The 24,381-nt window shown below is 37.7% G+C and overlaps 2 protein-coding genes across 3 annotated transcripts; one reads left to right on the top strand and one right to left on the bottom strand.

Annotated features, from left to right (window-relative positions):
- Positions 1-469: 469 nt before the first annotated feature.
- On the top strand, positions 470-5,443 carry LOC116296278 (uncharacterized). The gene is made up of 6 exons (XM_031704285.2): positions 470-510; positions 595-637; positions 751-884; positions 1,250-1,279; positions 3,134-3,178; positions 3,563-5,443. The coding sequence occupies exons 1-6, from the start codon at positions 489-491 to the stop codon at positions 3,679-3,681; spliced, it is 393 nt and encodes a 130-aa protein (XP_031560145.1). The 5' UTR covers positions 470-488; the 3' UTR covers positions 3,682-5,443.
- Positions 5,416-22,556, bottom strand: LOC116296277 (uncharacterized). Of its 2 annotated transcripts, XM_031704283.2 has the most exons (14): positions 22,020-22,555; positions 21,804-21,893; positions 21,634-21,705; positions 18,842-19,112; positions 18,274-18,407; positions 14,637-17,701; positions 10,718-10,919; positions 9,997-10,158; positions 9,469-9,654; positions 8,116-9,082; positions 7,480-7,679; positions 6,939-6,987; positions 6,608-6,659; positions 5,416-5,991 (listed from the first exon to the last, which is right to left on the bottom strand). In XM_031704283.2, the coding sequence occupies exons 1-13, from the start codon at positions 22,203-22,205 to the stop codon at positions 6,625-6,627; spliced, it is 5,619 nt and encodes a 1,872-aa protein (XP_031560143.2). In that variant the 5' UTR covers positions 22,206-22,555; the 3' UTR covers positions 5,416-5,991; positions 6,608-6,624. The 2 variants fall into 2 exon arrangements, with proteins under 2 accessions (XP_031560143.2, XP_031560144.2); XM_031704284.2 differs by lacking the exon at positions 6,939-6,987 and having other exon boundaries at positions 22,020-22,556.
- Positions 22,557-24,381: the final 1,825 nt, after the last annotated feature.

Genomic DNA, 24,381 nt, shown 5'->3' with positions numbered 1-24,381 from the left:
AATATGAAATTTTGATCTTTTAAAAAGGAATTCGAAGTAAAATAAATATTTTATATTTATAGTAAAAATGGGTTATTTAACTTCGGAAGATAGTTTTGAATTTTCTTTTAACTTGATGTATTTTCTAATGTTTTATTCATGCAGAAGTTACAACGTTAAAGCTATTAGACATATAAATAGGATAGGCGAAAAATGGGATAATTATCCATTGGACGTTTTTACTAACAAGTAGTACAAGTGAATGAATTATATGAAAATCATTTTCAACTTAGAATTTACTAACAAAAAATAAAAAGTTATTCGCTTTTCAAAGATGCTAAAGAGGCATATTTCATGTAGGATTTTAGAATATTTCAAAAAATATTGAGAAAAATGGAGAAGCACGAAGTCCCTACCCCTCCCCAGTAGGGCAGGAAGTAAGAGCCCGCTGTAATCAAGTTTAGCGGTTTTCCATGTGAGTCTAATTTTCAAGAAGAGAAAGTAAAACCATGTCAAATCCGCGACGAAGAGGTAAAAAATGCCATATTTATACCTTTGATCGAGTCCTAAATCACCTTTACTAACGCTATGCGCCTTGTTGTAATGTTATTCTAGGTGGTAGAAGTTCTGATTTCGGACGGCGGGACCAGCATTGGGGGTAAATATGAGATTTTAGAAACTAACTATGACCTTCTTCTGTCAAACTTTCAAGTCAAAGCTCCAATTATTTTGCTGATATATGCCATATTATTGTATTTTTTATCTGTTTAGGTCGCCTAGATCAGGCTCTCCAGGTTCTCCTGGCATCAATGGCAGTCCAAGGACAGGTAGACGTGATCAAAGGGATAGACGGAGCGAACTACTTCCAACAGATCACGACAGTTACGTTGACTATCTGAAGAAAAGTACGTATGAAAAGAAGTTTGTATTTATATTTAGGATACGTTTCAAACTTTTCTTTCGCAATTTTATTTATCGGTTTCTTTATTAAAAAGTTAGAACTCTACCCATGCCACTGGCATATTTAACTATAAATAAACCACATTTACACTGTGGGTATATGATATATAGTTAGTGCTCTGTCCTTATTGTTTTTGGCTTAACCAATAGAGTGTTTTCTTGTCCGGTGTCAATCCAAACACCTACATTGATTAATATATGGTGCAGTTCACGATACCCAAGCAAGACCAGAATGTACTTTGTGGAGTAAAGGTCCATGCCCATATTTGACATTGTTTATGTCTGACATAATTGTGTGTTTTTGTTTAAGGATGGAACTCTGTCAAAAGTCAAATGAATGGTCAGTATCCTAAATATATACACTAGAATCAAAAATAGTGTAGTGGTAGTACTTTTGCTTAGATCTTGAGCACTTTGGGGTCTTGAGTTCAATTCCTGGTTTCAGCATCATATGTCAGCAGTGTCTCTTCCTTGATTGGAAAGTTTTTCTTTGTTTTGGTCAAATTTACTCTCTTGTTTTACACGGATTGTTTTTGTGTTGTAAGCCCTATCCATAACTTACGGTGGCCCACAAGTCTCACGGCAAAACAAAAACTCACGGCAAAACAAACTAAACTCACGGCAAAACAAACTAAACTCACGGCAAAAGGCAATAAATTCACGACAAAATAAACTTAACTCACGGCAGAATAAAGAAAGCCACGGCAAAATAAACTAAACTCACGGCAGAATAAAGAAAGCCACGGCAAAATAAACTAAACTCACGGCAGAATAAAGAAAGCCACGGCAGAATCAGAGGAGGATGATCAAGTCGCGTGAAGCATTGTGGGGTAAAAGTTTCATTATGCTTCATTTGCATTTGACCGTCGTTGTGTGAACATCTCCTGGCGAGAAAGTATTATGAATGCCAAATCTGTCTCACCGGTTTGGTGTGGATTTTCTTGCAGTTGGTGATTTCCTATATCTACACTGTGTGTACTTTCAATTTCTACATACTTGTACGGTGAAGTCTCTGCCATTTATGTCGATAAAACTAGTTGGGGGCCACGTTAGCTTCACTGGCAACCCTCGCGAACGAAGGATTGTTTTGTTTCCTGACTGCCAAAACATCTGAGAACTAAATGACGAAAGGTGGCCTTTGACCATAAAGGCTGTTATTTGCCTCAAAATGTTGCTAAGTGGTGGATATTTCATTTGATAACTTTATTCAAACGCGATTGATTGAGCTAGAACATCGAGCATCCAAAAACCGATCGGCTTGGAATCACATACCCGGCGACTAAGATGACAAACCTTGAACCGATTTTTCTCTTCAAAAATATCTCCTAAAACCATTCATTTCATTACATACATTCATTTTTAATTATTTCTTGTCAAGCTTAGGTTCTTATCATTGAAACTTTTTGTTTTGGAATAATTATAAAGCGTTCTTATTGTTTCAGGGTCAATATTGAAGTCTAAAGTCTTTTAAAGGTTATGATAAATTGATAAACTTTGCATTGTAAATTTAATAGTATTTAACCAGACGCCATTCGTATTTACAACATCAAAACCGCTGACAAATTGCTCGCGGTAAAAAAAAAATCAACAGGAAACCCAATACGTCGTTGCCCATCACAACCTTCATTGTATTCTGCCGTGGCTTTCTTTGTTCTGCCGTGAGTTTAGTTTATTTTGCCGTGGCTTTCTTTATTCTGCTGTGAGTTTAGTTCATTTTGCCGTGGCTTTCTTTATTCTTCCGTGAGTTTAGTTTATTTTGCCGTGAACTTATTGCCTTTTGCCGTGAGTTTAGTTTGTTTTGCCGTGAGTTTAGTTTGTTTTGCCGTGAGTTTTTGTTTTGCCGTGAGACTTGTGGGCCACCGTAATAACTAGAGTGAAGACATTTAACCCATAAGATAAAAAATACTAGTCAACATGTAATAGTTGTCTAATATCTATTTCACAGGGTTAGTGACTTTACTCTACCTTTTTTTTGGGGGGGGGGGAGGGGGGATAAATTATTGTATGGAACCATATAAAAAGGTAGTCATTCTTGTAATTAGCTGCCGATGAAATTTAGAAATCTGGACCACGATCAAGATAGATTTTATATATGTTAAATTGTCTACATTTATCAACACTTGAAAATCGGGGGATGTAACACAAGACTAGTATACTTTAATACAGATTATTATTATTATTTTCTGTTCTTTAGCAACATATTACAAGGTCCCGGATCATAACCCAGCTGTAGAAGCAGGTAATATAAAACTTGATAATGATAATAAATTAATAAATATTTGTAAGAAATTAAATTTTTTCCCTTCTGTTATGAATCACTGAGCATTATGCACATAGCCTCTCATCCAAACCTTTGTGCATGACAAGTGCTGGATATCTCAGAAGTGGGCTATTGTCGTGTAGAATTCCAAATGTACACACCCATTCCCCTCTGAAAGTTAGCATGAATACATATCAAGGGTAAGGAGGCTTGCAGGAGGGTGCAATAAAGTACCTTCTTTTTATAGAGCCTGTTGATATGGGCATAAAATTAGGCATTGGTAGGGTACGATAGTAAGGTAATTTTGTATTTTCTGTTATTTTCAGAAGATTAATTTTTTCATTTGAATTTTTTCAAAAACAGTCCAACCAAACTTTGATGTAGACAGATTTTTTGATGAACGACAGCAACAGCAAAGACAAGGCCAGCAGTCACCACCCAGTAACCCACAGTCCCATAACTTACAAGGACTACCATCCTGATGAAGAACCACATGGATGGAAAAATTTACATGTACCATGGAACTATGCAGCTTGGCTTGTTCTTGGCCTTGACTGACTAGTTAGGTTGGTCTGGCAAACTCACTTACAGTATACTCCAGTTTCAAGTTCTCTTTGCTCAGCCTTAGTCTCAGTCATGTGTTATAATATTCAGCTATTCAACCAAAACCCTGTGGCATTTAAATAAACTTGTATTGTTCCATAGTACATTTTTTACTATACGATGAACCTTAATGAAGGAAGAGAACACATTTGTACACAATCGAGGCTAAGACTGAGCAAAGGCGAACTTGAAATGGGAGTATTCTTAGTTTTAAGTATCTAGAATGGGGTTGTAGACATGGCAGCCATGTTGGTGTTTGAAAAAAAAACATGCTTGGAAGAAATCTTAGGTTAATGGTACGCCAACAAGGTTGCGATGAGATCACTTGAAAAAAAACCTGTCAGCCATGTTGGTAGGCCCTTGATTAAACTAAACATAACTGGTATGCCAACATGTTGTGATGAGGTCACCCAGGTCAGAGGCCAAGAACGGCAATACTATCAAATCCCCATGATCCTAGACTTTTACATGATTAGATTTTAACTTACAGGCTTGCCTTAGATGATAGAGCAATAACGATTCACTGCGCTCTTGCTTTACTATACACACACACAAAAAAGAAAGATAGTTTTGATAAAAGTATAGACAACTCTTGAAACTAGAGGATTCTTAAGTGAGACTAACAAGAAAATACAAAAGAAATCATACTTTTTCTTGATGGAATAGACGGTCCTCTTTACCTTGGGCATAATGTTTTTCTATTTCAGGCAACATGTCATTCCCTAGGTTACTATTTCTTTGTTTAACGGTTGCACATCAGAAGACACATGAAGATGAATGCTGTCTTCAGACCATGTTATTTCCTCGAGTATCATTTCTTTGTTTAAAGGTTGCACATGAGATAAATTAAAATATAGATAAAAGTTAAACAAAAAATGATACTCTCAAGAGGAATGGAAAACGTTGTGCCCTAAGGTAAAGAGGTCTATCTATGCCCCTTTTTTATATTTTTGTGTCAGCCAGATTCTATTGTTTCATATTAGCTGTCATTCATTCATGGTTTTTTGTTCTTTCCATGGAAAGTAAAATCACTCAAATAATTATACCTTAAATTGCACTGTAAAAGTTTTAAAAGAAATATTTATCTTGAGGATTTTTCAGTTAAAGAACATGAAATTATTTAAAGAAAAAATGCCTCCATGTTGTTTTACCTGTTTAAGATACATCAGTGGCAATGGCATAGTGAGGGGCAGCAACTGTCACCCACAAGTTTTACTAAACCCTGTGGATGTGACAGAAAATTCTAAAGATGAAATGAGTATGCATGTGAATTTGGGGAAAAATGGTAAATTGTCCCCTATTTCTGAGACCTTGCTATGCCCCAACGACGAAGTACTCTTCAAGGAAGGTTCACCAAAACCTTATTTTGTAGCAACGGCAGATGGTATGATTTGGCGCCAGTGATTTAGGAACCCTGTAACCTCCCGGCCCAGTTGTTCAAAGCCCGATTAGTGCTAATCCTGGGTTAACTCTTAATAAGACCTATAGAGTTAATCCTGGATTAGCGCTAATCCAGCTTTGAACAACCCGGCCCAGGAATAAAACTTTCCCAAATCTGTTGTCAAGGATTTATAGATGAGAAAAGAGACTATCTAGTAAGACAAACGTTTGACTTCAATTTCAAATAAATATTTAATAGCATTTTGGTGCAATGTTCTACCAAATGGGATATACCAAATATAGTTACATACCCTTAATAATCGCTAATAATAATGACAAAACGATTTTTAAAAATACAAATACTACAACGAATATTCTACTACTACTATTTAGAAAAATATTATTCCACCCACGGCATCTATTGTTGAGTATCTTGATGAAAATCAAGATTCTCCCTCCCTGGCCAATCCGTAACCATAATTGCATCTGGGGAGAATATAGACATTCATCATAATAGTGATGTTTATTTTATAAACATGTTCTAGGTGATAGAAACCAGAATCCTTCAAGCTATAAAATAATATTGGTTAATTTTATTTAGATATTCGGCTGGTTCATTCTGATGAATTTTTTTGCACATACTTGAACTACATTTTTGGTAATATCTTGGATGAAACAGTCAAATATTTGAAAACAATAATAAATGCTTTATTGTCGGGATTATTTATTAGTTTTTATTGTGTTTGCTCTAAGCTTTGATATTTTATTTGCAACACAAAAAAATTGATGATTTCATTTCCTTCACAAACCTGGAAGACAAGAAATATTTAATTGATTAGTACAGTGAATAAACAGTGAGAAGCTGACATTTTCAAGACACGATTTTGTAATACCCTAACAACCTATACTACCTGTCATCCTATTGACACCTTAATGACACTATTTAGGCACCCCACCAATAGCTTACCAACACCAGACCTACAGCTTACTGACACCTTACTGAAACTACTTAGACACCCCACCAATAACCTACTAACACCCAACCTACAGCTTACTGACACTTTATCGGCACCTTACTGAGGCCACGTAGACACCCCACCAATAGCCTACTAACACCCAACCTACAGCTTACTGACACTTTATCGGCACCTTACTGAGGCCACGTAGACACCCCTACCAATAGCCTACTAACACCCAACCTACAGCCTACTGACACCTTATCAGCACCTTACTGAGACCACTTGCACCTTACTGACACCAGGTTATAACTTACTGACACTCAGCTTTACCCCCAAGTACTGATTCTTCTTAGATGCCTAGCCAATAACTTACCAACACCAGCTTACTACCTCCCTATTTGACACCACTTAGACACCCACATACTGACACTACTTCAACACCCAAAGAAAGAAAAAATTGGCATACCCCAACGATCTCTGAAGCTACTTAGTCCTCGTCGACTTGTCGTCGGTTTTGGCTGGAAAAAAAAAATCGACAAAGTATCTATATACAGATTTTGTACATTACATATAATTGGAATCTGAGATTTAATGTTTGGGTTTCCTGTGGTTTAAATTATATGTTTCACATTGGGTTTCCTGTGGATGAGTTGCTCGGCCTTAATGTCATTCAGTTGACTGGGTGAAAAAATATTTTATAATGACACTGAAAAGTTGTACAGTCTAAAAATGAGTGGGTGGGATCAAATGATTATCAATGGGAATCCTGTGGTTGAGGAAGGCGTAAGAATACGTACATGGCGTCTGGAACATGGCTACACGTGCTGCTACTGATTTAACTTCATTCTGGATAAGAAAGTTTAAAGCATTATTAATATGTCATATGCATGATTAAATTATCAGATTTATAGTATAATACATAATTTATAACAATAAAACAAATTTTTATCCTTAATGGCTTGTGATCCCATTGAGTAAGAAGACAGGGGTCTAGCCAGGATTTTTCCTCGGGGGGGGGGGGGGGGGGGGGGGTCCAAGGCCCCCTTGGTCCTCCTGCCTATGCCCCTAAAAGATGAAGACATGATAGCCATGTTGGTGGTAGTATTGGACATGATGACATAATGTGCAAATTCAGAATACCATTAAATTATGAGACCTTATACATATTTGTAAGGGCTTTTTGATAGGATCATGTACAATTGAAGTAAAAAGGGTTTGGTATGATAAGGAAACAATTATTATTTCTTATATTTCCTTATTAATTTAAGGTGGGCTTATAACCAGGGCGGCTTATAACTGGGAGGATATTTGCATTAGCAGACCATTAATCACTCCTACCTTGGACGACTGCCGTGTAAATGGTTTCTCAACTGGCTCGCTTTTTGTAAAGGCTTGAGAACGGTAACCTCTTTTAGAAGACTCTGTTTCCATTACTCTAGAGTCGGAAGAAGCTTTTCTCAGAGGCAGCTTGCCTTCCTTTGAGTTTTTCCGTAAAGCTAAGGGTTGGAAATCTGGTTCTGAACCTTGTCTTTTGGCGTCTTTAAGAATCAAACAGATTTACTAATCAGGCTTCTTCGCAAGTCAAATATGTAGAATGAAAAAAATTACAATGGTATATCTATAAAACAGACACCCTTGGAATCTTGTCTTGTGTCTACTGAAAATAATGCTGTAAATATATGGGGTAAAAATTTCTGGATCATGTACACAGCACACAGAATTAAGGGAGTCTGCTTAACAAGGGGTACACTTAATCATTTTTTACTGCCATTTAAACAGAATTTAAGAAAATTAAGCAAAAATTTCCTAATGTTTTGTAATGAATGAACAATAAAAACAACATACGTTCAATACCAACAGCAATATTCTTATGGATTATTGCTGAGGAAAATTCTTAGCAGCCATTCTCAAACAAGAAATAAAACTCAAATCATTAGGCAAGATGAACAACCCACTTGTATTTCATAAGCTTACCTTTTGACGGCTTATCACCAGAACTAGTTTTCCTTGCTCGTAATGCCTCATTTTCTTCCTTTAGACTTCGATTCTCAGCTCTCAACTCTGTTAACTGTTTTCTAAAGTACTCACTAGCACCAGGCCCGGGTGCCACTGATGAAAATGAAGTCCTTCGAGTCCCATCATATCCTTTTAGTTTAGTTTCATAATTTCTTTCATCTTCAACACGTCTTTTTATCTCCTCGTCCAAACGTTCTTTCAAGCTCCTAACCTCTTCTTTATGCCGACGTTTCTTAACTTCCAACAAAGATTCTAGTTCTTCAATCTTAAAATCCAAAGTTCGAATTTGATTTTTGTGTTCCTCACAAGCTGGAAGTTTGCTATTCTTCCCTGTCGTCGTCGAGCTTAAGCTTTCCTTTTTTAAATTCCGGACTTCTTTATCATGTTCAGCGTTCAAGCTTTTCACATTCTTTTCGTGACTTTCTTGTAATTCTTCAATTTCTCGTTTGTGTTCAAGCTTAATTTCCTCGATACTATCTTCTAAACCTTTGATTTGAAGTCTTAAATCATTTACATCCAGAAGTTTTTCTTGTGCTAGCTTTTCCTTATAAAGTTTGAGTTCATTTTCATGTAGTGACTCATCTTCTTCCATCTTGAGCCTCAATTCCTCAAGCGCCAAGGTTAATTCTTCGTTTTCATGAATAAGCGTCTCGAGATCTCCACCACGGCCTTCTCCACCTTTCGTCTTTATCTCCTTTTCTCGTTCGTACGCTTCTTTATATACGTTTATTTCTTTCATATACTTACGATCAATGTCCTCCATTTCTTTCTGCATTTGGTATATTTTATTACTCATTTCCTCCGTTCTCCGCAGACCAAACATTGTCGCCGCTTCTTGCCTTTTTAGACTTTTCTCCATTTCTTCTTTTTCTATGGTAAGAAGTTGATTCGCTTTCTCGAGTTCTTCAACTCTGGAAACATTTTCCTGTATAATGTGAATGAAAACAAACTGAGACTTGAAAAATTTGAAGGCGCAAATCAATGCAATAGAAACGCGAAAAATCGGCGAATTGCGAATGATTCTTTAGAAGGGCTGGTTTTTCTCGCTAGCGATGTTGCCCAGTTTTTAGATAATCTGGAGCGATGCACAAAGGTTTTTCATAGTCAAATAAAGGGGGGCAAAAGCAGACACAACGAAAGACAAACCGGCAGAAAGACAGATAGAGGCGCTCTAAATGAAACTCGCTAGCTTTTAGGTAGATAGTGCTGGCTTACTCGCTAACGCGGAGCGCGACTGAGACGGGGGCTCGGAGTGTGCTCTAAGAATATTTTAAGAAAATCTAACAGATAAACAAATAATTGGACTATTACATCAGACGTGACTTCTCCTCCCGATTCAATTCTTTCTTTAAGCCGTTTAATCTCCTCTTCTTGTTCGCGGACAGTTCGTTGTAGTTGCTCGGTATTTGGGTCAAGGTCGTACTGCTGAGATTTGACGGCCTGGATAACGGTCATCATATCATCGCGAATCTGGTCGAGTTCTTTCTGTTGAGACTCCTGGAAAAATATAAAGACAGCAAGACAAAGTGAGAAAGCTATATATAACACGGTATATGATTGGCTTGGAATGACATAACGTTAAGACTACGATATCTGAAGATTTCTATATTTTCAAGGATTAATAGTCTTTACCAAAATAGTAAAAATGGATGCAAACTATTTTGAAATCAGTTTGAAAATTCGAGTTAGCCACCATTAATTTGGTTTTAAAGACCGGCACTTTTCGCTACCATTGGTCTATCACTAATAACCGACTAATAGCTCAGCCAATCAGAGCGCAGGAATCGTGACAGACCATTAGTAGGTTTAGACTAGTATCCAATAGAAAACTTCTCTTACTCTCTCGATTCGTAATTCTTCGTTGTTTTTATGAGTGAGTTCGTCGATCTCTTCTTCCAATTCCTTGACCCTCAATTTTAGTTGTTGGGTGTTCTCTTCAGTGGCGTCTTTTGTAGGACTGTAGGAGCCTCCCATCGAGGCTTGGATCACAAGTGTCATATCCTGTTCAAAAAGATAACCGAATCAGTCAAAAAGGAAGTAACGTAAGCATATATATTGTGCATAGATATTTCAGTTAGGTCGTGAAGTAAATCCCGGGTCCAAATGCACGTGACAAAGCGTTAAAATAAACAAAATTTTTCCTGGAAGTCGTTTTCCCTTACGATTGACCTAAACTTATCGAGAGTCCCAGAGTTTGAGAGGGAGAATGGGTGGTGGCCGTACGCTCGAATTTTGGCGCGAAAGTTTCCGCCAAACTCATTACAACTCAACATCAGTGGACTCTGGAGAAAATTAGAACCACTTAGTGGCGTCGCAGCTTTTGTTTTTTCTTGTTAAAAAATTGGAAACCTGAATATTAGGAGGGCCTGTCCATCTCCTTTCCCCCTTGCAACCGAGTTCACACTAGCTTTGGTGGGTCCCTAAATTCCCTGAAGGCGGAGACCGCGGAGACAATGGAGACTAGGGCGAGTTCAATCATGAAGTCACATATTCTGTAAGTGCGGAGACCTGGGAAGGAATATATGGGCGAGAAGGCCTTGGTACAGCATGCAATACTTACAGTTTTAAGTTGATCTAATTCTTCTGCGTGTTTGACCTTCAAAGATTCAATTTCCTTCATGTATTTCTGGCCCATTTGCTCCATCTCGTGTTGAAGCCGAGTTACTTCAGTCTGTAAGCCTTCTCCATGGCCGCTGCTTCGTTTAATCCTCTCCATCTCACGCTGATGGCTTTGTTTTAACAACTCCATCTGATTCTCGTACCTGTTGCAATGGAGACAAATGATAAGGATATTTTAATGGATTGCCTGTGTAGTTCTTTACCAAAAGCTCCAGAACGCTGATTTCCTAAAGGAATTGTTCTGGGGGAAAAACAACAGGCCATCTTTTTCCATGCAAAAAATTCCATTGTTTTGTCCCATAGAGCAATTCCTCTTTACCTTTGGCATAATGTTTTCCCATTCCAGACCATATGCCATTCCCTAGAGTATCATTTCTTTGTTTAGCAGTTTCAAATAAGAAGACAAATGAATATGGATACAATTCAAACAAAGAATCTTATTCTCTCACGTGGTCTGAAATGGGGGAAAAATACGCCCAAGGTAAGGAGGTCTATTTAGGAAACCCTTGAAAGCGTCCACTCGTGTCTGATATTCACCCAACAGGGGCGGATCCTGGATTTTGTTCAGGGAGGGGTGCTGCGCACAAAGTTAACCCAAAGTTAAGGGGAAAAAACAGTATTGGTTGTCTTCGAAGTAGGGGCACAAGATGGAACCAGGGAGGGGTGTACACCCCCTACACTCCTCCCCTGGATCCGCCCCTGTCCAAGGAATGGGAAAAAAGTTTCGAAGTAAAGGCAGAAAGCGGAGGAATGGGAAAAATAAAATTCTTGGGCAATGAGAGATCACATGATTAGTTCCGGCGACCTTTTCGAAGGGCGAGCGAATCTTTTCCCTGTTAAAAAAACATTTAAGTCAATTGAATCCTCTTTGCACGTCATTGGCTATGTTAATTACATCTTATCTATAACACAAACTCCCTCTGACATCCATCAGATTAATTTAAAATGCATGTCTATAATCTGATCCGTTAGTTCATGTTCTGCTACATGTTCTGCTACATGTTCTTTTCCATTTACTGTCTCTCGCCATGCACATATTATTCGCTTATCTGACTTGTATATTATTTGTTTATTCTCGCTGGAACTAAATATCTTTACGAGAGAAAGGGAAAAATTTTATTCCTAAACCATTAGTGCCAAACAGTATGAAGGAAAAGGGGATTAAGCACTGGATTTGTTAGTGCACTTTCTAAACAAGCCGTTCTCTTTTAATTTCTCTTTTTTGCTAATACATCGGTTCAGACGGATATAAATATCATATAAGTTCACGGAAGTGAAAAAATACAATTTCTAATTCAAATTTTTTTAAAATATTTATGACAGAAGTTTTATGTTTCTTTTCGTTTGTCTTGCGAATACGTATGCTCAAAAGTAAATATTATATAAGATCACGGAAGTAAAGTGAAAAATGCAAATTTTCCAATCATTTTTTTCTTGGAATATTAGCGGCAGAAGTTTCATGAGTAAAATTAAAAATTGGGATATTGAATTATTGGTATGACAATATGGAAACGTTGGATGATGATAATAATAAGATACGTGAAAACTGCAGGGGTCCCAAGCCAAATCAGCAAGACATCGCGATAATTACTCCAAGAAAATACGATCCATCACGAAAACCTACCTCGCAGCTATAATTTACATGCCTAGGTGACTTCTATTGAAGGCTTATATAGGGATGAAGCTATTGGGAGAAGTTCTATGGTACATATCAGTGAAAAATATTCCGTCACATGATTTTCATGAAACATTCCATTGCATGTGGAGCGTGACACTGTTGGATTTGCGTGACTAATAAATGTCACGCTCATCTTAAATTCCAAAATCTCGGGACATTGTGTATTTTTCCCAAAAAAAATTGTGAAATTTTAAAGACCTGTACCCACGATTTCTTCTAATCTTCATGGTAAACTATCATAGAGGTTGTAAGCTGAAATCTTAAGATTTGAAGCCCAGATTTACTCGAAATTACAAGAGCTCGTACTCACTGACCACCTACCGGTAAAGGACAGCAAAACTTAGCCAAAACTCTCCAGCTCCAATGTCATATCTAATGCCCAAGAATGATGCTCCAATATCTTCACGATTTTGACATCAAATAAAGCAAAACATATGTTTTGGAATATAAAAGTGATTCCCTTGGTTTAGTGTTGTGGCATAACACGAATCCCCCTAACTGATGACACGAATGGAAGAAGGTCAAGAAGTGTAAGTGTTCTTAGATATTAAATAACTAGAGCTGTTTCTCCTTCAAGTAAAACAACTGCCTCTTCAAGATCGAAACTTTACCCTTACATTCAATCAAGGTGTATTCTAACGACTTGCACCTGAAAATTCAGCTTTGCGCGGATTTTAGAGTCCTTCGATTATGACAGAAACAACGTCCATTTATCGGTTCATAACTGTACGACTTACCGAGAGAGACCGGAGCTTCTGGATGTAAAATTTTCTCGGGGATATCGATGAGAAAGCATTTTCCCCCTACATATTTTTAAGATTTAACTACGCCATGGAGAACATATGATACGAACTTGATTTGCAGGTCTAATGAACAAAAAGCGACCGTTCAACCACCATCTTTCAGAATGGAGCCCGGTAGGAGATGTTGGGATGTATGGAATCATGCAAATGGTTACCTCATGTAAATTAGGGTAAAATACTCTGCCCTTCCCCCCACGGGGAGCTTTTAAGTTCAGTGAAATAAAACACAACGAACTGATACGATACGCCAATTATGAATTTAGAAAACAGTAGGAGCTTTGTGAAACTGACGTTTCGGACGTTAGTCCTTCGTCGGAGTAAAGACTTACTCCGACGAAGGGCTAACGTCCGAAACGTCAGTTTCACAAAGCTTTTTACGGTGATTCAATTTATCCATAAGTTTCTACTGTCTTATTCAGAAACACCGACGCAGTCCACGCTAGTATTCTACTAGCTATCACCACTTGAATTTAGAAAAGGTAATATGAATTCAAAAAACGTATTTTACCTGTATGTACGCGCTTTATTAAACAATTATTGGATGAGGTTAAGAATGATATCGTAAGTTATCAAGACTAAGGCCGTGTTTAATCTACCGACTAAGGCGGATGAAACGGCTGAGTCTTGATGACTTAACATATCATGTGAAAAATAATTGATTCAACAATTGTTTCATTATACAATTTAAAGACTAAGGATAAAGATTTAAGTGTTCTTTATTCTGCTTTTGTATGAAAAGAGCAAATTGAATTTCAATCTCTATTGTGACCTTGAGTGAACTCTACATGATAAATGTATTACAGTAGTATCTGCAGAAACACTTACAGATAATACATTTATCCTGTCAAGTTCGCGCGATATCAGGGATTGGCTGAGAGCTCTCGGCCAATAAGAAGCAAAATAGCGAGTAAAATGTATAATAAAATATATTACTAACAAGAATAATACTCTAGAGAAAAGGGGAAGGATGGAAATAATTAGGATGTCTGTTCTATGTCCAGCGGCGAATCACAGCGCACATTCAATAGAGCTTAGAATGTGTAAATGTTTCCATTTTTAGCCAATCAGGAACCTCAAGAGAGCCACCCAATGGACTGAGTACTTCGACAATGCGGCGGCCATTTTGAATTGCAAGGCATTATGGGTCACCCAGGGAGCAAACCATATATCCGTGTTATAGCACAAAACTAAATAGCACTATTTTGTACTCATTAGTTAGTACTATATTTCACATGATATATTGTTTGCACTCTATCAATCGTAGCTGTGACAAAGCTTTGACTATTTGCCCCCTGGACGACCCATCGAATGCCTTGCGATTCAAGATGGCCTCCACATCGTCGAAGTAGTCCATTACAACGAAATAAAAAAATACCTACCTTGAAACCATGTCCTTCATTTCGGCCTCCATCTCAATGACAGAAGCATTCATTTCTTCAGAGCTCTCCATGATCGGCTGCTTCATACTGTACTCGAGTATCGCTTCTCTACGTGCCTTTTCTAGCTCCTTCTTGTGTCGTACTTTGAGTTTCTCAATCTGAGCTTGGTGGGCCGCTTTCAATTCACTGATATCTGACTGTAAAGTGATGACACGCGACGTTAATCTTAAACGCAGCTCGTCTCCCTCGGTTTTGGCTGCGCCAGAAACTCTGAAGGTATCTTCGTTGATTTTCTTCATGTCCTTTTGATGTGCTCGTTCTGCAGATTCGAGCCTTTCGTTTAGTAGTTGTTTGGTGTCCTCGAGTTCCTGAGTGAGCTCCGACACTCTTGCTTTGTGAGTTTCTCTTTCTTTCTCACTCGAGGCTAGTTTTTCGGCAATGTCACGGAAAGATTTTGAACGTTCACGAATACCACCAAAAGAATCAAAAGTATGTTCCTTGGATGTTTTGACTGTTCCTTCTCCAACACCGTCGGTAACATCAACAACAGCACCGTTCTCAAGTTTCTTCTTCATTTCTTCTACTCTTGATTTTTCTTCTGCAAGAGAGCTTTCAAGCTGCTTGATATAATTCCTCGATAATTCAACCAATTCCAAAACGTTAGTCTTTTCGAGGTCGAGTTCTTGAGATTTTGCGATTAGAGCGTTCCTTGTACTTGACAAATCATTCTCTGTTTTTCCTAAACTTGCTTCAACTCCCTCCATCCACTCAGAAATCTCTTGCTCCAGTTGCATTCGCTTTTCCAATTCTTCTGCTAGCTCAACAACTCTCTTTTCACTCTTTACAAGTTGGGACGTTCTTTCGTCAAGGAGAGTTTTGTAATCAGTGTCTTTTTCGTCTTGCTGGTCTGTAGGCTGGTTCTGGAGTTCTTCAACACTAGATACAGAAATGGCGGTTTCCTGAGTGACTATTTCATCTTTCTTACACTTCTGAAGCTCTGCCGCAAGTAGCTTTTCTTCCACTTCATGAGCATGCAATTTTTCTTCTGCAACAGTCGACTTCTCACGATATTCACCCAATTGTTTTTCAGGAATTTCGATCTTATTTTCAAGCTCTTGGTTCTTTTTTACGAGTTCGTCTCCTCTGTCTTGGGAAGTAAGCTCATTTATTTTGCTTTCATATTCTAGAATCGTTTCCTTCGCTGCGGTAAGATAAGTTTCGTACTGCAAGATCTTTTCCTCCAGCTCTGCGACGCGTTCTCCTTCTTCTTTTCGATGGTCTTTGTGAAGATTCTGTTTCTCTTGAAGTCTTCTATTCTCTTTTTGCAACACGCTTAGCTCATTATCTTTTTCTCTAATAAGTTCTTCCGTGTTTTTATTCAGTTTTCCGATTTCGTCTTCGAGTTTTTTCAACTTGAGAACGCTTTCATCGTCGTCTGAAGCCTTCAAAGCACTCAACTCCCGTTCCATTTTTAGTGCACCAAATTCTTTTTCCTTCTCTTCTAACGATGATTTTATTTCTTCCAATTCCTTATTTTTCTCATTCAAGGTTTTTTCAAGTTCACGTACTTTTTCCTGTTCAACTTCAACGTTGGAATCATTCTCACAAATAGATTCACTCAGTGCCATTTTTAAAGTCGAAATCTCTCCACTCGAGTCAGAAACCTTTTCCTCCAAAAATATAATTTTACTTTCGAGTTCTCTCTTTTCCTTTGAATATTTCTCGTTCTCTTCAGAGAGAGAAAACTGTTTCTCAAGACTTTCGCAGAGTTTTTCATCCATCGAATCTAGCTTTTTTTCCAGTTCTTCGTTCTTGCGATTAAGGACCGCAAGGTCTTTCTCAAAGTCGCTCAAAGCTTCGCTAGCAGAATTTAATTCATTATCTTTCAAAGAAATAATTTCTTTCAGTTCTGAAACACTTTCTTTATCTTGTTTAACTGACTTATCCCTCGGATGCTCGAGGTTTTGGCGCGCTTTTTCAAGTTCATCATAAGCCGCCTTCAACATTTTTTCATTTTCTTTAAACTTCTTTTCACTGTCACTCTTAAGTCTCTCCAACGATGTTAATTCATTCTCAAGACTTTGAATTTTATCTAGAAATTCTTTTTCTCTCGATGCGAACTGTTTTTCGACTTTTCCTAACTTTTGCTCGGCTTCTACCAGCTCTGCTTTGCTCCTGTCTTCGTGTTTTTCGGTTTTCGCTTCTTTCATCAAAGCAACAGCATCCTTGGGCAAATGAACCTCTTTATTCAAGTCAATTAACCTTTCCAAATCAGCATTTAGTCTTTGCTTTTCTTTTTCCAGCTTAGCTTTCTGTTCCTGTTCATACTCCAACTCTATATTACTATTTTTTAACTGATGTTCAGTTTCGGCCAACTTTCGTTCATTGTTGCTCAACTTTGTTTCAAGTTCCTGCAACAACGAGCGAGTGTATTTCGCTACCTTTGACCGACTTTCATTCGCTTTTTCAAGTTCTTTCGTCTTTATCATAAGTTCTCTTTCATTTTGTTTTAACTTTTGTACAAGAAAAGCAAGTTTACTCTCCAAGTCTTGTTTCTGTCCTTCTTCGCCATTTGCCCCAAAACTAAATGTTCGATCACTTTCAGGCTCCTCGTCCGACAGAATAACCCTTCCCTTTCGATCTCCAGAAACTTGCTTTGCACTGGAAACCTCGCTTTTCAAAGCCTCTATATTCGCTTTATGAATACTTATGATACTATTCGCTTCGTCGAGGTCTGCTTTTGCCTCAGCTAATTCTTTTCCATGGATTAATAGCTTAACTTTGAGTTGTTTGGACATTTTCTCCGATTCTTCAAGTTGTTGTCTCAAATCTTTGATGGTAAAACGTAAATCCTGCAACTCTTGTTCTTGAAATATCACTGCCTTTTGATAATCCTTGCATTTCGAAAGTTCTTTTTCTAGTTCCTTGACTTTGTTGGTTTTTAATTTTAGCTCTTGTTCGAGAATGTGAAGTGATTCTCTTTGCCTTGTCGTCATCGTTGACTTTTCTTTTAACTCCTTATTCTCCTTGCGTAGCTTTTCTAATTCCAGTTTGAGCGATTCATCCTAAAAAATGCAAACACCAAATATTGAAATCTAGTTGTAAGTATTGTAGTGTAGTGAGGTGTGATGTGGTTAAGGTGTGGTGCAGTGCAGTGTAGTGTAGTGTAGTGTGGCCTGGTTTGATATGGTATGGTGTGATAGGGTTTGGTTTGATGTGAAGGTAATGTTGATGTGTGGTGTGGTAGGCATGGCATGGTTTGGTTAGGTTTGATGTGAAGATGGTGTTGAGGTGTGGTGTGTCGTGTGGGGTGTCGTGTTGTGGTGTGGTGAGGTGTCGTGAGGTGTGGTGTTGTGGTGTTGAGGTGTGGTGCGGTGTGGCATAGCGTGGCGTGGTTTGGTTTGGTGTGATGTGATGTGAAGATGGTGTTGAGGTGTCGTGAGGTGTGGTGTTGAGGTGTGGTATGGTGTGGTACGGTGTGGTGTGGTGTAGTATGGTGAGGTGAGGTGTGGTATAACAGAATTTTTTCAGTCATAATGGTATACCTTTTAGTATGGGTAATTAATTTCTAAGTAAATGCAAAATAAAGGAAAGAGAAATAGAAATTACTTAAAATGAGAAAAAGGATTACACTTACTGTAGGATGAAGATCTAAGTCAGGTGCAGTAAACCTGGTCTTTGGTAGAGTACTAGATGCCCTGGGTGGAGTTGCTGGTCTTGTCAAAGAAGCTTTACCAAAACTGGACCCTCTAGTGAAGTTAAAGCTTGGTACTGTAAAACAAACATGCGTGATAATAATGAGAAAACATGCTGGGAATTGGCCTACAGTATATTTTAGGAGTAAAGCAATTCTAGGAGTTTTTGACGGTGAAAACAAGGGTTAATAAGAAAAAAAAGGGCACAGAACTTAGAAATTTCATGTCTTCAGTAGCAAAAATCTAGCTTTTGAGGCAGTAGTTGGTAGAAAAGTATGACAACATCCAAGAGTTTTACAAGATTCCCAGTGGTAGTACAATCCCTGAAGATGTGGGGGAGGGTTAGGGGAGATGTTTGGGATGGGGTAAAGAATGATGAGAAATGTGAAAACCTTCTTTGTATCTTCTTTTTTCAGCTGGGGGATGGACGTTCTCAGTTGGGGGGGGGAGATAGAAACATGAATGTTACTCCCCTCTCTCTCTCTTCCCACAGTCAGACTGTCAACCAACCTTGAGTAGTATTAGCAGTGAGAGCTTCAATAGACCCAACAGAGTTACGACTTCCTCTCTGCCTGGAATAATTTTTTGCAGCCTGGACAAATGGCCTAAACACCCTAGTCCAGCTATCAATCTCTAGTTGGGACTCTGCCTTGAAGTAGTGCGTAGAGTCTGGTGTGTTGAGGCCAATAGAAAATGGATCACCTGTATCTACATCTCCAACAAAGACGTTTGTACAGTCATCTAAAATGAGCTTGCCAACATGGATGTCTGTAAAACAGTTCTGCAACGATAACAAATTTATTTCCTTATATTAAAGATCCTAATATTGATTGGAGCTAAACATACCTGATAGGGGGTGAGGTGGGGTAGAGAAGACCCTATTAAAATTTTCAATACATTCATTTTATTGACTGCTAAGAAAGTAGACCAGTCAGGGCTAAAAGTAATGCCTGGTCAGTTGCTGGTCATGATGACCAGGCAAACTGGTGTTAGTTTATACCATGTTTCTGGCTCAACGTCTCCTCCTCCTAAGCCTGTACACCCCTTGTGGGGTATAGGCAATCAACAACATCTAAACGCCACTGGCTCAACGTGACTGGTAAAAATAGCTGGCAAGGCAAAGATTTGACCAGACAAGATCAACTTTTGGTAGACACTATCCAATTACTGGCCATTATATTTAGCCCTGAGATTAAATGCTGGCTAGAAATAATGTCTGCTCAATGGATGGACATGATGACTGACTATATCAGACTGATGTGACCAGTCAGACCAGTCAATGTCAATGAAAAAATAATCAAAATGTTAGAAAAAACGTTTTCAATATAGCCACATTTTCGTATCTTGAATTTTAAGAAAGCCATACTCACAGAAAGAGATAACACTGTTTATCAAAATAAGACAAGCTGATGTAATTCCAAGATCATATAGATAAAAATAAATAATGCATTAACTAGAAACTGTTTTTGGAATCTTATCATGAAAAAAAACACAAACATTCTATATAACTCCTGGCCACATATGTTAACTAAGATGTATAGCTTTTAAGCATTGTTGTAGGAATGGGTAATTGCTAGTAAGTTTTGAGTGTCAAAGAGTCAGCAACTGATAAATGGTTCATATTTATAATAATAATGAAATAATAATGATAAGCAAAAAAATAACATTTTTGCTGCTGCCCTCTTAATTACGGACTTATTTGTTTAGTGATTTTATCTCAAACATGAAAACTAGTCTACTTTCATGTCTATGGAACCCCTGTTTTATTTTCATTATCATTCAATGGCTTAACACAGGCTGAGAACAGACTCAAAGTCCACACAAGGTCAGCCAGTTTATTGTCCAGTAGTAGTTTAAATGAGCTTGCCAGGGGAATGGCTGAAGTACAAATAAAAGACTCTATTCTTCCATTCAATGTATTAAAAGAGCTGCAACAGTAAGCCAAGACTTCCATTATCATGAAAGAGGTTTAGTCCCCCCTCCCTCCCTTCCCTCGCCAAGAGTCATGTCCAATTCTCTAGCCAGTAAAATTTTCCTTTCTTTACTTTACACATTAAGTAAAGTTCAGTATTTTTTACACTTCAATTCATAATTTGATCAGCAACATAATTGAAATTGAAAATCATATCACTACGTCTTCCTATATTCTTGATATGTTATATGATGGCTGAGAACAATCAAACAGCTGTTTTCGTGGTTACAATTTGTATTAATTTAGTGATAAATATTGGAAAAAAGATTAACAATGATAAGAGAGAATTGTTTGTTAAACGCACTCATATGAAATATGACAGACTTGGATTATCTGCGACCAACCAGACTTCTCCAACAGCATGTATTTAAGTCATGAATTCTTTATATGAGTAATAAAGCACTGCTTTGTTTGTTTAAGGACTAATCATCCAAATTAATGAATTTATCATCATGGTAATTGCAAAATTGCTGAATTTTTCAAAATCAAAAATAGTTTTTCATCTCCTAAAAATGAACTTTCTGGTGAGCAGAGTATGAGGCCACAATAATGTTGCATATTTTGCAAATTGAAACAAGATGATGTAGTTTTTGAGGTCCCAAAAATAGCCTAAAAACAATGAATTTTGACAGAACAGAGGTTCCACCTTATCTTCAACTTGTTCTAATCTAAGTTCTTGGCTCTCACTTTTATATTGCATAATTTTTAATCTAAAGTTCCAGCTTGTTCTTACAAAGGGTCCTATAAAAGTTGAATCCTGTCTGCTTGATGTCTAGTGGGGTTTGACCTCTATCATTAGCTATGGCATAAGGATATCCAAACTTGGTGTTATTTTTTGAGACACAGGAGTGATAACACGCTATTAGTGGTCTAAATGGGAATCATCCCAATACCTACAGGGTTATATCTCGGAAGCATTACTCACCAATAAACAGGAGAACAATTTCCAAGCTGATTTTAAGCCGTTTTATAGACGTAATGATAAATAGTTTACTAGGACACCGGAAAAAACGAATTCCTAATTTTATTGAGGCGCCAATGTAAATATTTGTTCTCTTTTAGGACGATCTAGCGAGTTGTTTGAGTCATAACCGTCAAAATATGAAATTGTTGGAAGTTTTGTTGAGAGTACCTTCAAGCGCTATTTATGTACATGAACGATTCTGGTTGATATTGGATCGGGCTTGGGGCCTTTAGTAACAAATAACGGACAAACCTCGTCGTTATGCTAGAGACTACATAAACAACAGCTAACGAAAATGTCAGGTCGTTGAATAACCGTTTTTCATGCGGCTTGACTTTAAAAACTCTGCATGAAAACATTACTTACATTGAGCTCGTCGTAGACATAGTAGTCAACGATGCCAGAGGAATTTAGCACAATCCATCGACGATTCCATTTCTAGGGACAAAAATTCAAAGAATTAACCATTGTAGGAAATTAAATTTAATAATACACAGAGATCGGAGGAAAAAGAATTTAGAAAGTCTTGGACTTACGTTCTGTTGTGTTTTCGTCTTGTCTGTACTGGACTCTAGGATGAAGATGGAAAGTACTCCAGACTTCACGGTATTCTTTGCTTTGCTAGCCTATTTAAAAAGCAAATACTAGGTGATACTAAATCGAGGTTTTAATTGAGCCGGATCTGTGATTGTGTACATGATTAACAAAAGAAAACAGAACAGAAATGGTAAACGAATAAAGACGATCAACACCTTGAAAGAAGAGGTTGGTGTAGGAGCTGTTGCTGTACTACTCGTACTTGCCAAACCTGCTAAACTCTTCTGATCTGTGATCGTCTGAGAAGCCCTGTGTGCTTCTTTAAGCTTGTAACAGTTCTGGCATTTGTTCTTGTTGAAGATGTTGGGCTGAAAATTCCTACAAGCCCTGTCAGACATCATGAAATGGTTAACTTTGGAATGTTCGTGTTGCAGGACAGGGGAAACTAGACCAGTGCGTTTTGCACAACTGCTCTCAAAAAACCACGGCTCTCTCGCAGATCTGGCCCGATTTTGTCAATCATTGGGTTTCCTCGGAAATATGGAGTTCTATTACAGCCTCAGAGCGCATTTTTGAGGTTATTTTCGAGCCGGTTTATAAAATTTGATGGAGTTTTCAAACGACGCCCAGTCAACACTTTGATCTTTGCATTGTGTAGCTATATACTGATCATGCGCATTGGAAATTCTCAGAGCTATTCCCCTATCCCTCCCCTCGTGAGCAGCAAAATGGACTCGATTAATTTTTAAATACAATTTTTGACAAATTGCAAAAAAAAAAAAAAAAAAAGAAAAAAAGAAAAAAAGAAAAAAAAAAAAAAAAAAATGGACCTAAGCACATAAGAATATCATTGGCTATATTTTTTTTGATAAACAGTATCGTATAAAGTTGTGTAGCGAAGGATTAAATTGAATTCCAATCATTTTATCGTATTATCACATCACCTAACCCTGGCCTAGACTAAGATAAAAACAACTCTTGTGCTATGAAAATAGACTTATGGCTGTCAGATGAATATCGCGTTTCTAATCGTTTATGTGCGGAGGCGTATCTAAGGGGTAACTCGACCCTTGCAGAGGAAGACGAGAAACTCTACGAGGTTTCGTACGATCCAAAAGTAACCCGTCTTTCGGTTCGAATTCCGGTCTGTTCTCATTCGATATTTTTGTTTTATTTCCCCGGTTTTATTGCTTAAAATTTTAGTGTTAGCTCGTTTCTTTTTTATATTCCTGTTTTATTTTTCTATTTTTTTCTCTTAATTTCTTTTTCAGTTATTTTCCTTTATTTTCCTTTTCCTTTTTTTTCCTTTTCTTTTTTCTTATTTCTTTCTTTTCTTTTTTAATTTATCTCTTGAACTTTTTTCTGGTTTAAAGAGTGATTAGAAGCTTCAAATGTCCTTTCACTGGATGTGAACTCCATTAGACCATGACTATTTCACACCCAGTGAAAGGACCTTTTCCATAATCGAAAGATTATATGATTTGGTCAACGCAAAACAGACAACAAAAGCAAGAAAGAAAACAGATAAGAAGAAACTTTATGGACGAATATACGGTTCAAGAGTTGATTAGGAGCTTCAGTCAAAGGTCCTTTCACTGGATGTGAACTCCATTAGACCATGACTATTTCACATCCAGTGAAAGGACCTTTTCCAATCGAAAAACTATATGTTTTAGTCAACGCAAAATAGAAAAAAAAAGATAGATAGAAAACAGATCTAAAGAAACTTTATGGACGAATATACGGTTCAAGAGTTGATTAGGAGCTTCAGTCAAAGGTACTTTCACTGGATGTGAACTCCATTAGACCATGACTATTTCACATCCAGTGAAAGGACCTTTTCCATGTGAACTTCACGAGTTTAATTTTCTTCCCTCTTCGGCCCAAAAGCATTTCTGTGACACGTGCACAAACCTTTTTAGACCAACAATAGCCTAACTAGCTTGGCTTTATATATATCAGACCCAATCGTCGTATCAGTTACGGCTACTGATATCTTACTAATAGATTCGGTTACTGAACCAGACAAACTACTTTCTTTAATGACGTCACATATCACTCTATATACTGTATAATGTTCTTTGCGCACGTCATAAACTCTTCCAGCAGGGTGTGGTCTAATGCGAGAATGTCGCGGCTTTTACTTATAGTCTGCCGCCTATGTCTGAGTTCGAATTTGTTTGCCAGTGCAATGTGCGGTGCTAATATATATATAGTTGAAACTCGAGAATGCGCGCGTCTGCAAGGGAGGAACGACCGAGCTCAAAATAACTCGATCCTTTATATGATGTATTGCTGGGTTTCACTCAGCTGATAAAAGTCTTTGAATCTCATTATCTTCTCCAAATGGTTGTCAAACACTGACCAGCATGTGCTGTCAGCCAGAAAGAATTCTATTGAAAACTTGTAATTCAGCTGATGAACATTCCGCACGAGACAGGAAATGGAGCGTAGTGAAACCCAGCCGATTCCCAGATATAGACTGAAGTGAATTATCCCTCCCGCAACCAGTTTTATAATAGGACGTTTACAATCATGATGGCGTCGTTGTCCTCTACTACCAGACTCCCTTGCACA

The sequence above is a fragment of the Actinia tenebrosa genome, unplaced genomic scaffold (genome assembly GCF_029948245.1).
Source record: "Actinia tenebrosa isolate PJP-AT-01 unplaced genomic scaffold, QUT_ActTen_1.0 PGA_scaffold17__23_contigs__length_9995812, whole genome shotgun sequence".
Lineage (NCBI taxonomy): Eukaryota > Metazoa > Cnidaria > Anthozoa > Actiniaria > Actiniidae > Actinia > Actinia tenebrosa.
Note: the sequence above shows the minus strand (reverse complement) of the source record. Positions and strands in the feature narration are given on the sequence as shown.

What these genes read in the sequence shown, in the direction of transcription:
- LOC116296278 (XM_031704285.2), top strand. Translation starts at nt 489, where the DNA reads ATGTCAAATCCGCGACGAAGAG. An exon ending in CGGCGGGACCAGCATTGGGG is followed by an intron (nt 638 to 750) that starts GTAAATATGAGA and finishes TTATCTGTTTAG; the next exon opens with GTCGCCTAGATCAGGCTCTC. An exon ending in CGTTGACTATCTGAAGAAAA is followed by an intron (nt 885 to 1,249) that starts GTACGTATGAAA and finishes TTTTTGTTTAAG; the next exon opens with GATGGAACTCTGTCAAAAGT.
- LOC116296277 (XM_031704283.2), bottom strand. Translation starts at nt 22,205, where the DNA reads ATGATGTCTGACAGGGCTTGTAGGAATTTTCAGCCCAACATCTTCAAC. An exon ending in AATTAGATCAACTTAAAACT is followed by an intron (nt 10,159 to 10,717) that starts GTAAGTATTGCA and finishes CTTTTTGAACAG; the next exon opens with GATATGACACTTGTGATCCA. An exon ending in TGGTGATAAGCCGTCAAAAG is followed by an intron (nt 7,680 to 8,115) that starts GTAAGCTTATGA and finishes TGATTCTTAAAG; the next exon opens with ACGCCAAAAGACAAGGTTCA.